Below are 13,920 nucleotides of genomic sequence, written 5' to 3' on the forward strand. Positions count from 1 at the left end.
ACAAAGCAAATACTCTACCCACCATACTATTGCTCTGGCCCTGGCCCCTTTGGGTCCTGTTTCAGAAATTTTCCGCTGGACTGGAGAGATAGTTGAGGGTTTAAGGTGTATTGCCTCGAATGTGGCTGTCTCTCATGTATTGGCTAGTAATTCCCAGAACCTCAGGTCTGGGCATCACTGTGTCCTTAGACCTTTGTGCTGAACCATTGGCCTGGCTGAGAAACAATGAAGAGACCCCCTAGCACCTTAAGCACTGTTCTCAAGGCCTGACCCCCACCAAAAAAGTAATAAATCTTTTATCACTCAGGGATCATAAAGATAGTGGTTCTTTAAAAAGTATCAGGTATTGGGGCTAGAGCGATATAGCACAGTGGGTAGGGTGTTTGCCTTGCACGCGGCCGACCCAGGTTCTAATCCCAGCATCCCATATGGTCCCCTGTGCATCGCCGGGTGTGACCCCCCAAAAAAAAACCACAATAAATAAATAAATAAAAATTAAAAGTATCAGGTATAATTTTTGCAAGTTTTTGATCCATCTGGAATAATATTTTTCTGTATAATAATATAGTAGGAATTCCCTTTTACTTTTTTCTTCCACATGGATAATTATTTGGCCCACTGTTTATTGAATAATTTGTCTTTTCCTCATTGGTCTGCAATATCACTATCAAGTTTCCATTTATGTTTGAATTTGCTTGGGGACTCTTATTGATGCATTCATTTTCTGCTTTGACCGTATATATTTCTAAAAGTTACTAATTTTTAAAATTACAGACATAATAGCAGTAATCACTATTAAATATACATATATATGAAGCATTGTAGTTACATATGTAGGTAAGGTCCTTTTCTTGTAATGTATTGGTTTGCCAGTACCCATTAATTTATTGACTGTTCAAAATTGGTGATGTTTATTGGAATTCTTAATTAAAAGTTGGCATTATTTTAGCACATCAAAGACAACTTTGCACAGTGATATGACTTCGGTTGTTTTTCAGAAGTCAGCTTGTCACGGATAGTTAGGAGCATAGGTCTGTACTTGGTGACAATCTTGGGAGTATCAGCATGATGTCAATTGGCTTTTCACCCTCTCCCACTGGAGAAGGTAATTTAATATATTTATAGCCTTCTGCCTTTTTCTCCCCAAATAAAATATGTATACTTACTTCAGTTGGTATATTTGGAAAAGCAGTTTTTAGTTCACCAAACAAGTATTTAAGTATCTGTGTTCAATATACTGTATGGTTTATTGAGGTTTATTTTACATACCATATTATTCATTGTTAGTGTAAAGATGACTTTTAGTAAAAGCAATATAGTTTTATAACTATCACCTCAATTCAGTTTTAGAACATTTCCATCACCACCTAAAACTTCCTCCTATCCTTATGTTCTGAAATTATTTTTGTTATAGAAATATTTCCCCACCCCACCTCATAGCCCCCCCTGCTTTTTTCCCCCCTATTTTTGGAATGACCAGAGCTTGCATACACCTGGGTGTGCCGCTCGCATACTCCAGCTGTGGTGCTTAGTAACATACTTGCTCAGACTCCTGACAAATCTGGACTCCTGACCACAGTGTGTGCACATGTCTTTAGTGTGTTCCCCAAAGATTGCACACTCTGTTGTGATCACAGCTGGATATTATGGGGGGTGGAACTCATGGCCCTGGCCTTGCAGGTTTTACCACAGAGCCATCCTCTGCCCTGCCAGAGACATTCTTAACCTGGCATTAACAGAGGGTTCTGATGGCTCTGTGGTGTGGCTCTAGAACCACACCTCACCCAGTGATGGTCAGGATTTACTCCTGGCTCTGCACTCAGGAATTACTCCCGGCAGTACTCTGGAGACCATATGGGATGCTGGGGGTCGAATGGGCTCAACCACATGCAAGGCAAACGCCCTCCGTGCTGTCCTGTCACTCCAGCTCCAAGGACCACCTGAAATTCTGTGTCAACAATAAGTTCTGTCTAAAAGACCTTTGTCTTTAAGAAACAGCCTGGCAGGAGCCAGTGCTCAGTGGGCAGAATACCTGCTCTGCACCACAGGGAGAGATCCCAGAGTGCTACTGGGTATGCCCTCCCTCCCCCAGAGCAAAATGTTTTAATTAAATTTACAAGGCTGAATTTTAGCTAAATGTATCAGATACAGATTTAATACCAAGTTCATTAAGTTTATCTTATTAAGGTAATTAGAAAGTTGTTCCTATGATTAGGTAAAAGCTTTAAGAAGAAAAAAACATATGAAAGAGCAAATTGGTTCTTACCAGTGGTATCTTTTCTGAATAGTTTTTAAGCCCTTGGAGTAGATGTCAAGAAGTGGAATTCCTGGGTCATACGGAGGAGAGGTGGATTGCTTTTGAGAATGGTTGAAGCAGCCAGTATTCCTCCAGCAGAGGGTGAGGGTTGCTTTCTCCCCACATCAGTGCCAACACTGGTGGTTTTTGTTCTTAGTGATATGTGCCTGTTTCTCATTGTTGTTTTGATTTGCATTTCCCTGATGATAAGTGATGCTGAGCATTTTTTGTGTGTATATTTTGTTCTAACCTAAAATTATTTTTCTGTCTTAAGTGTAGTGACCAATCCACTAGATGCAGGATTCAACACGACTGTGTATGTATCGTTCAGTATTGTTGATCACATTTCATACAGCAGCACACCATATAGTCAATCCACACAAGATTCTATTCATCAGACATCACTCTGTTTTTTTTTTAATTTTTTAAAACTTTTTATTAAATCACCATGTGGAAAGTTACAAAGTTCTCAGGTTTATATATCAGTTATACAATATTCAAACACCCATCCCTTCACCAGTGCCCATATTCCACCACCAGAAACCCCAGTATACCCCCCGCCCCCACCCCCTACCCCCTACTGTATAACTAATGAATTTCACTTCATTTTTTCTTTACCTTGATTACATTCCATAATTCAACACAAAACTCACTATAGTTGTTGGAGTTTCCAACCAAGAGAGACAGACCTACTACATTTGATAATTAGTTTTTCACTGCTGGAAATGAAGAGATATGTACCCCACTGCTACAAGTACATAACTCTCTCTCTCTCTTTTTTTTTTTCCTTTTTCCTTTTCCCTTTTTTTTTTTCTTTTTCCCCCTCATGCCCCTTCCCGCGCCTCATAGTATGGTGTACGCCACACTGCGTCGGGCAGCGTGGGGCTTTTGCTTAGTTCACAGTCCAGAGAGGTGGCTGCTACATTAAAAACCTTCAATATTTCAACAAAAACTTACTGTTATTATTTGGAGTTTCCCCCCCAAGTCAGACCTGTTCAAATGGAACCGTTTCACATTGCTGACAATTATAAATGTTAAGTCGTGCGGACGCTACCGCGTTTTGGTTTTGGATTTCTGTATAAAGTCCGGGGAAAATTCTGCCAGAAATTACATAGCCCAGCTCACAGTCCCAGTGCATTGCTGTAAGAAGTCTCTGAATTCAAAGTCTTTAGGCACAGAGGGTCCGATTCGCGCTCAGCGGCTCCGGATTTATCTGGGCCGAGGGCGTGCCGGTTACGCCCCCTTCCCATGAGTTCCTGGGAGCCCCCAAAGTAAAATCCGAATACCTGTGGGTTTGGTGTCACAGAAGATGGCGCCTGCCACATGGGTGCCGCCAGGCCGCTGCTTTCCGTGCAGGAAGACAGGGTGGGGAGGAAAAAAAAAATCCACCCCCGGCAGCACAGAGTTGTAGCCCAGTTCGGTGTCCCAGTGCATCGCTATCGGATGCTGCGCTGGATGCCCGAATGTGTTACATCTCTGGAATCAAAGTCTTTAGGTGCAGAGGGTCTGATTCGCGCTCAGCGGCTCCGGATTTATCTGGGCCGAGGGCGTGCTGGTTACGCCCCCTTCCCATGCATCACTCTGTTTTTGACTAATGTAGTTTCCCAAACTTTTAAAATCAACCCACACTTTGTGTTAAGAGATCCAGTTACCCAGAATGTACTGAGGAATTAGAGGCCCCAGGTTTCTAGGCTCAGGACAGTCTAAACAAGCTCCCGGCCACAGGGTGCTGCTGGGTGGTGGGAGTCGGGATGCACGCTGGAGCTCCCCGGAGGCTGCAGTCCGGCTTGATACTCACCTGTCCATGCACAGACGTCTCTGTCAGTGCTCTGACTCTTGCGATTATACACAGCTCTACTGGATGTTGGACCTTTATTGAAGGTTGCAGAACTGTTATTTGTCATCCCCAGCTCTTTTTTTAGAGGACCCCAAATCTGATGGGCGGCTTTCAGGAGTGGTTCTCATGTTCTGATTGGTTACACTCAGGTGATGCTCTCCATCTTGCTCTGGTTGCCAGGCTGATGTCACTCAAATACTGGTGTGAGTTTTACATTTCATAACTGCTCTGATCATTAGGACAGGTTAGGAGTGACAGAATATCACATCCCTTTATTCCAGATAGAAGCACGCAGTCTCAGAAGAGCTGTCTATGAAACCACTGACAGGATTTCTGGAAACAGATTAAAGTTCTTTTAGTACTCCTCTTGTAGTTGAGGCTGACTGGAGATACTAGTCAAATTACTGTGCTGGAAAGTTCCATGAGGTCACGTGTGCCACAAACTGGAAGGCAAGTTGGGATGGTGCGGCTCTGCCACCAGTTGGATGCCACTTAGGGTCATTAAGTTTACATATTGGGATTGTTTTTCATCTAAAGTTTAATTTTAAAAATTCATTTGTATACAATCCAAAGGCCAAGTGTAATGTAGTTTCCTTGAGTTTTCTTTCTGCTTTCCTCCCTGTTTATATGTCTGTTTCTTGAGCATATTTATATGAGTGTATGGTTCTCAGTGCTTTTTCATTTATCGATGTATGTATATCACATATAGTGGAGTTTTGTATTTTTTTTTATGTTTTTGTTTTGCTTTCTGTCCATATCCAGAGGTGTTTGAGGCTTTACTTCTGCTCTGCTCCGTGCTCAAGGGTCACTCCTGGCAGTGCTGTGGGGGAGGGTCTAGTGTTAGGTACCCAGCCAGGGTCAGCCATGAACTAGGTGGGCGCTGTAACCCTACTACCTCTCTGGCCCCCATATATATATATATATATATATATATATGTATATATATATGTATATATATATGTATATATATGTATTTTAATTCTGTGTCTTATAGCATTAAAAAAAACAACACCTCACTAGATCTGCTTTATAAACTACTTAAGGTTTTGCCTGGTACCAGAGTAGCAGTATATTTTTGTTGTGCTTCATTTGTTAATTTTGTTAGGTCAGGTTCCACTCCCCAGTGACACAGGACCTGGGAGTGCAGGTCTGATGATTTTGGTGCTCAGGCCAGGTAAAGTCATGCCTGAAGACCGCTTGGGCTGCCTGGTCTGCTGGGGACCCCCAGGGCCATGCCCACTTAACGCTCAGGAGCCATCAATTGGGGATACTCTTTGGGGTCCCCTGAATACTTATCACCATTTGAGCCTCTTCCAGGCCCTCATCCTTGTTTTTTTTTTTTATATATCTCGTGTTTTTTTCTGGATTGATTTCCCATGTATTTGGTATACTTCAGCATTTATTTCATTACAGATATTCAAGATTCAGGGTTTTTTTAATTTACAGATTTTGATATTTGCTCCGTTTTTTGCTGTGGTTTTATTTGAGGGCTCATGCTTATACTTAGAATTATCTTTGCTTATCAGCTTTATTGCCACTTTCACCTTTTTTTTTTCCTGGTTCACTTTTTTTTTTTTTGCTTTTTGGGTCACACCCAGTGATGCACAGAGGTTACTTCTGCTCTGCACTCAGAAATTACTCCTGGCAGTGCTTGAGGGATCATAATGGGATGCTGGGGATCAAACCCAGGTTGGCCATGTGCAAGGCAAACGCCCTACCTGCTGTGTTTTTTAGATTCATGGGGCTGGAACGATACCACAGTGGGTAGGGCATTTACCTTGCACTCAGCTGACCCGGATTCGATTCCTTTGTCCCTCTTGGAGAGCCCTGCAAGCTACTGAGAGTATCCCGCCCTCATGGTAGAGCCTGGCAAGCTACCCATGACATATTCAGTATACCAAAAACAGTAACAAGAAGTCTCACAACGGAGACGTTTCTGGTGCCCACTAGAGTAAATCAGTGAACAACTGGAGGACAGTGCTACAGGTGTCCAACAGAATGATTTCATATTTGTATATGCATGGTGACCCCGCCCCCCCCCACCCCGTAATCCCATCAACGGCCAACATCCAGAGACTATAAAACCAAGCTCCCAGAAGCAACATCTTATAGCCTATTTCTCCAGCTCGGAGAACTTGGCAAGCTACGGAAAGCTTCCTTCCCGAACGGGAGAGCCTGGCAAGCCCCATGTGGCGTATTTTTATGCCAAATACAGTAACAATGATGGGTATCATTCTCCTGATCCTGAAAGAGCCTCTAATGCGGCACCATTGGGAAGAACGAGTAAAGAGAGGCTGAAAAAATTTCAGGGCTAGGATGAATGGAGATATTACAGCGCCCGCTCGAGCAAATCGAGGATCAATGGGATGATAGTGATAGTGGTGAATTAGCAGATTAGTATAGGTACAATATGTCATTGTAGTTTTAGAATACAAATTTTCTTCTTCTGATGAGAACTTTCGAGATTTAGGCTAGCAGCTTTCAAATATACAGTAATTATTAGCAAGAGTTTAATGTACATTACGTCCCCGTGCCTAACTTACATATTTATCTATTTATCTATTTATTTATTTATTTTTGTTTAGGGGCTTCAAAAAAAATCTCTTTAAGTAGTTTTATTCAAGAGAAGGACAACATAGGTTTGCATTTTAAAAATAACCCCCTTCAGGCAGGGGAGAGAGTTCAGTGGCTTGCACTGCATGCCAGGGCCAGTAATCCCTGAGCACAGAACCATGAGTAAGCCCTGAACACGGCCTGGTGTGGCCTCCAAACAAAACAAGTACCTTCTCACCAGTTCCAAGTACCAGAGGCTGGTCAGAAGGCTTCTGCAGTGCTCCCTGGCAGAGGATTAGTTTTCAATCCTGTTCTTAAAAGAATGGAGAGTGAGGAGAAGTGGATTATCTCCCAGGACTGGATTATTACGAGATTTGGATAGTCATACTGTTTCCTAATACTGGGAATATTTGTGGAATAATAAGAGGTTTGTGTATTTTTTTCTCTTAAGGGCAAAATGCAAATATTTGTAAGCTTACTGAGTTTGAAATTTGCATTATCTGTCCTCTAAATTCACACATGCACAGCAAACACATATTTTGATCTTTTAGGTAGCCTTTTCCTGATGTTCTGATTATGTCTCTGATAAAGAATTTTATTTTTCTGTCTTAATATTTAATACATTTGTATTGCTGTCTTTACAGACGAGCTTGAATTATTAAAATGGGAAAATTTTTTTCTTGAAAGAACAGATAGTAAATATTTAAGGTTTGGGGGATCAGGACACAAAACTGAGGATTTTGTGCGGATACTTAATATCATTTATAATATACTCCGTCTAAAATGTAAAAACAGACTTGGGTGGGTTCTATAAAAGCAGACTGCCTGCTGGGTGGGGCCACATGGTGCAGTTTGTTAGCTGCTGTCCTAGACTATCTTCTGCACTTGTGTCCTCGTCGCAGGCATCTTGCCTGGTGCATTTTCGTTGAATTGAGTAAATTTTGTTGAGCAAGTGAGTTTTATAGTTAGAGACTTCGAGCTCTTGGGCAAGAATGTTGAACTAAAGATAGATATTTGGGAGTGGTCATCAAACAGTAATTGAAAACTTGAGTAGATGATATCACTTGGGAAGAATGTAAGAGGGATGAGGAGCAAGACAGCTTTTTTTCTATAATGCAAACTTGGAATTATTCACAACTAACTCAAAGGTCATCGTGTAGCACAGAGTACCTGTGGCTTTGGTATCTGTTTCTAACTGACCTAAGTAATTTGGCCATTTACATACATATGATACTTTCCGCCCATTGCCTTCCCTGTATTGTGATTTTGAGGATTTTCTACATTTGATCTTAGGGCTTGCACGCATTGGTTTTGGTGTGTCAGAGGTCTCTGTCATGCATGCAGGACAATTGATTTACCATTGAGCCACAGCTCTGGGACCTCAGATGATTCTTTTGGATGAATAGGATGCCTTTTATTGTTAGAGATAGGTGAGGACAATAGATGTTTTTTCCTTGGAGCTTTCACTATCAGCAGCTATTTCATGATAAAACAAGCTTAACAGAATAATGCTACTTATACAAACATGTATCCAGGATAGTGACAAAACATAAACTCTCCCCATTCTTTTTCATATGTCTTCCAACTGACTGTTTCAAAATCCTGTACTTGCGTAATAAATCAGCGATCTAGTAAATAAGCTGGTCTTCTGAGCAAAATAATTGAAGCTGAGGAGGAAGTTGTGAGCGCCTCAGCCTTGTGACCTGGTGGTTGGCAGCTCAGGTGACACCCTGGGTTTGTGAATGGTGTCTGTAGTGGAGGCAGCCTGCAGAGGCTGAAACCTTGGCCAACAAAATCTGAGGCCATCTCTGGGTTGATGGTGTCAAAATTTTGCTAAACTGCATTAAATTCTTTTTATTTTATTTTATTTTTTTATTTTTGGGTCACACCTGGCGATTCACAGAGGTTACTCCTGGCTCTGCACTCAGGAATCACCCCTGGCAGTGCTCAGGGGACCATATGGGATGCTGGGAATCGAACCCTGGTTGGCCGAGTGCAAGGCAAACGCCCTACCCGCTGTGCTATTGCTCCAGCCCCTGCATTAAATTCTTGAATCCCAGAAGTTCCTTGTTGAATTGCCTGTTGGTATGAGGAAGTAGCTACACACAGCCCTGTGGGATTTGAGGTAGGAATAAAAAGCATGGCATATTTTTTGCATTTTCCCCCTAAAAAGTGATTTATCACTGCAGTTTTTAAAAGGTGACAGATACCATAACAAAAGAAGTACTAAATAAAATAGTTTCTTTTTTTTTTTCTTTTTGGGTCACACCCAGCACTGCACAGGGGTTACTCCTGGCTCTGCACTCAGGAATTACTCCTGGCGGTGCTCAGGGGACCATTGAACCCGGGTCGGCCGCGTGCAAGGCAAACGCCCTTCCCGCTGTGCTATCGCTCCAGCCCCAAGTATTAAATTAAATAGTAGCATACAGAATCTGGTGTTGTGTTAAAATGATCATATACTTTAACCATTAGCCTTTGTGTGCAATTCTAGCAATTCAAATTTTTACTTTATTTATATGTGTAATCTCTATTTTTCTTTTTAGACGATGCGAAGACACAGAAATGAAGTAACAGTTGAACTGCGAAAGGTAAGATTGATTTATTACCCTTAATAAAAAGTGATATTTTTCTAATGCTAAAATTTTGTGTGATTTTTCACTAGCATAGTGAAAATGCTATGGCAGATTAGTGGGTCATCTGAAAATCAAATGGCATAAAAATACATAATTAGTTTTTAATGATGTTTACTTAACAGTAGCTTCTGCTTATTGAGCTAGTGTATGTATTATGAAGGAGACTTTTCTTGCCATCATTGAAATTCTAACAGCTGATAGTTGCTTTTATTTTTTGCCCTTTATTTACTTTCTATGGACTATGTTCTGTACAGGTTTCCTCACCTTTTCATGAGAAAGTTCTACATACCCTTTAAAGAAACTTCGGAAAAAAATGAAGAACAACTTTATATCTTATTGAAAGCCATTGCTGTTTAAAATACATTACATGTTTTCCTTTGTTTAAAAGAATTTTAGAGTTATTTTTATAAGATTTTTTTCCCAAAGCATTTTGTAGAGAATATTTTTGCAGACTGAAGAGATAGTATGGGTGATGGCTTTGCATGCGGTCTACCTGGGTTCAGTCCCCGGCACCTCACATGGTCTCCTGAGTCCCACTAGGAGTGATCCTTGAGTGTAGAGTCAGGAGAGAGAGAGAGAGAGAGAGAGAGAGAGAGAGAGAGAGAGAGAGAGAGAGAGAGAGAGAGAGAGAAAGGCAGGTGAGGCATTGCAGCTGATCTGACTTCAGTTCCTGGCACCAAATATGATCCCTAGCGCCACCCAGAATGATCTTTGAGCTCAGTTGGGTGTGATCCAAAAACAAAAAAGAGAGATGGAGGGGCTGGAGCCTTAGTACAGTGGGTAGGGTGCTTGCCTTGCTCTCAGCCTGCCCTGATTCTATCCCCAGCACCCTTTATGGTCCCGTAACACTGCCAAAAGCGATTCATGATCTCAGAGACAGGATAAGTTCTGGGTATAGTCAGGTGTGTCTCCTGCTCCCCGGAAAGAGAGATGAAGAGTTGAGGAAGGGAGCGGAAATTAACTACAACCTAAGGCCCCTCTCACTTCCCGCTTGTCCCCAAAGGTGACCATTATTGACCATTATCTTGATGTCTAACACTGTTGTATACATGATGTTGTATATTTTTAGCTTTATAGAAGTAGAATGGTGTGCACCCTTTTTTGTGTGTGTGGCTTTTTCTTCATGTGACTCTGGAATTATTTATTTATTGTTATCTTGCAATATTACATTAGCTATCCCCAAATGTAGACCTTTACTTTCCTTTAACTTTTTGTGTTTGAAATGGAAACTAAAACTCTTGTATTGGTCCTGGTGTATTGAGAATTCTCCATGTTTTAAGCTTTTTTAGTCCATCTGCTGTGCTTATAAATCTAAGTTAACTCACTTACATTAATGTTTGATTTTTGTTCTGCCTTCTATAGTGCTATCTTCTGTTTCTGTTTGCTTTTGTTTTGCCAGCAGGGATTGAACTTCAGGTGTCACACATGCAGAGCAAAGCGATTGTCAGAGTCCATCTCTTTTTAGAATATTGCTTACCTTAGAGCCGGAGTGATGCTACTCGGATAGGGTGCTTGCCTTGCGTGCATCCAACCTAGATTCAATCCCCGGCATCCCATATGGCCCCCTGAGCATTGCAGGCTATGGAAGTTCAGAGCTTCCCAAAGTATTTGACCTACCATCTCCTTCAGGGGAAAAAATTTCACTCACCTCTTTTTCCTCAAAATGTACCTTCTTTAAGGAAACAAATGCAGAGTCACAAAACCATAGTCACACCTGAGGATCACATTTGTTTGCACACTGGAGACACTCAGTACTGCCTAGAGACTTCTTGCCCCCCCAGCCCACACCCCTCACCGGCAACCCCCTTTTGAAAAACTTTTTTTGCTTTCCAGCTATTGCCATTAGTTCCAGAAATAGACCAAAAGTGAAATTAACAAAAGAAGTCTTAAGCAATTCCTTATTTCACATCTCAGAGTTCCCGAGTCAGCAGCTGAAAGTTAACCCCTCTCAAAACAGCCTAAGCTGCAGTCAGAGCTTCGTTGGTTTGCTTGTGATTTTGTGGAGGTGCGAAAAACACCCACAGAGAATTCCTCCCGTCTCTATGGTCGGGTTGTCTGCTTAGTGCTCAGGGGTCCGTCCTGGTGGTGTTTGGCAGGACTGTGTGCTGCCAGAAATTGAACCTTTGTAGTCAATCCAAAGAAAATTTAGAATAATTTATTATTCAATAGCAAAACACAAAAACTAAAAATAAATTGTGAGGGTATTTTTTTAAAATTATGTACAGCAGATACAGTACAGAGGATAAGGTGCTTGCCTTGCGTGCAGCTTTGGTCCCTGGCATCCTTTGGCCCCCCAGTACCCTGGGAGCACACCCTCCCATACAAACACAAGCAAGCCGACACTGATTCCTGAGCACTGCTGGGTGTGGGCCAGCCGTCCTCCCTAGTTAAAAAGAAATAAAATAAGACTTAAGTTAGTCTTCATATTTTGCAGGAAGGGTTTGTGCAGTGAACAGGGCTATGCCTGGCTCTGTATTTAGGTGCTACTCATGGCGTTACTCAGGACCATATGCAAGGATTGAACTGGGATCAGCTGCATGCAAGGCAAACATCATTAACTCCTAGTCAGTCTTTGCAGCCTTTTTAATAGAAAGATGACTATCAGATTTTTGGTGGAGGGAATCCTGATAGTTACATGTAGAGATGTAATGCTAATTCCTTAAAAGTTCTTAATAATACTGAAGATTAGTGATAAGATAAAATTTAATTACAAAAACAGTAATTGGAGCAACAAAGACTCAGCATATTAAAGATTCCTATTCTCAGATAATATACAGGTTTAATGCACTTTCCACCAAAATCTCAGCAAGACTTCTTTTTTTTAAACCCATAAAATAGCTTATTCTAGGCGCGCATATGCTGCCTGAGCCCATGTGCTGCTTGTGCCATGTGGCCGAGCACATGTGTCGCCCGCATCTCCCCCTCTTGAGATGTGTACTTTCATGCTTTCGTGTCCAGTGCTAGGATGTGTGTAGAGCTTCCTCCACTCTTGGAGAAGCCCGTGTTCTCCTTTGAGCGCGTTATTCTTACTATCACTCTCTCACTTATCCCTTCCTCCCTCCCTCAGAAACCTCTGAATAAAATCTATTTACTTCAAAAAAAAAAAAATAGAATAGCTTATTCTAGTAATCCTCGTTCAAGGAAAAATAGGAGTAGTTACTCTACCCAATTGCATGGCTTTGAAATAGTTAAACACTGAAAACTCTATGATGTTGGCAGAAGGATAGAGACATAAATCAGTGAACCAGAAGATAGAACATGGAAATAAACTCACACAAATGCGCTAAATTGAGTTTTTGGTGGGGCAAAGGTGCTAAAGTAATTCAGTGGAGTCTTTTCAACAAATGTTGTTATAACAGTAGCACTTCTGTAGACAAAAAATAAAATCAAAAATATAAACACAAAATGAATTACAGACTTTATTTTTCATTTGTATTTAAGACATCCTCATTTACAGTCCTGTTAATGGCAGAATTTCATGCATACAGTATTCTAATCCCACACCCACCACCAGTGTGCCTACCTCCCAGCACCAGTGTCCTGGGTCCCCTTCTGCCCATCCCCTTGGTAGGTTCATTATGTAGAACAGGTCTCAGGTCCTGTGGCTTTTGGTAACGTAGTTATGTATTTATTTATGCCCAGCATATGAGCTAAGAGGGCATTGTCTGGTTTTGGAACTTTTTAATATCTTTACTAGAGGAAGATTCATGGAGCTATACAGGTGACAAAATGATGTAGAATTTACTCTGCCTAAGTCCATACACATATACATAGTACACAGTGAATACTGGCAAGATGGGAAATGGAAGTGAAGTCGGTAAGTTGTGTCAATGTCAGCGACCTGGTATTGGAATTATAATAAAAGTTTCACTAAACGTTACTGTTGGGGGAATGTGTGCAGAGCATATCAGGAATCTCCTTCCATTATCTATTAATAAATGCAAGAAAATTTATAGTCTCACTGAAATTTCAATTAGGAAACTAAATTGGTACTTTTTTGTTTGTTTTGGAGCCACACCCAGTGATACTCAGGGGCTATTCCTGGCTTTGTGCTCAGGAGTTAGCTCAGTGGTACTCAGGGGACCATACGGGATGCTGGGGATCAGACCCAGGTTGGGAGTGTGCAAAGCAAGTGCCTTACCCGCTGCACTCCAGCCCCTAAATTAGTACTTTAGAATAAAAGGAGGAAATTCTAAGAAAGTCTCCATTTGTGGAGCCAGAGGATTTTTGTTTTTACATTAACAAAATTTTAACCAAAGCATAATACTAAAGCAGAGTCCCCGAAATATGAATAAGGTGTGAGCTGTAAGAGTGGCCTGCAGCCAGTGGAGCCCACCATGCTTTCTGACCTGTGGGGTTGGTCGCAGTGGCTACAGACAGCAAGCAGCTTCTTGGCAGTGTTTGTGGCCTGTGGCATGTCAGAAATGTCCTTTGCAGTGGACATTTTTCAGTACTTTTATGCTGGCTCTGTCTTAGGCTCTAAGTGCCTATGTGGGGTGCTCTGGAAGCGTCAGGGTGTGGTGGCCAACGTCCCTCGTGTCCATTGTCAACCAATGGTGTGTGATGCAGGCTCTGTGTCCGGGTCCCCTGTCTCCAAGAAG

At 41.7% G+C, this 13,920-nt stretch overlaps 1 protein-coding gene across 1 annotated transcript in view; it reads left to right on the top strand.

The window, feature by feature from the left end:
- The window catches only part of KPNA3 (karyopherin subunit alpha 3), an 83,600-nt gene that overhangs the window by 26,536 nt on the left and 43,144 nt on the right, over window positions 1–13,920 (top strand). The window contains exon 2 of the mRNA XM_055142376.1: window positions 9,230–9,274. Coding sequence (XP_054998351.1) covers window positions 9,230–9,274 — 45 coding nt within the window. The remainder of the gene's footprint in view (window positions 1–9,229; window positions 9,275–13,920) is intronic.

This window comes from Sorex araneus, chromosome 1 (genome assembly GCF_027595985.1).
Source record: "Sorex araneus isolate mSorAra2 chromosome 1, mSorAra2.pri, whole genome shotgun sequence".
Lineage (NCBI taxonomy): Eukaryota > Metazoa > Chordata > Mammalia > Eulipotyphla > Soricidae > Sorex > Sorex araneus.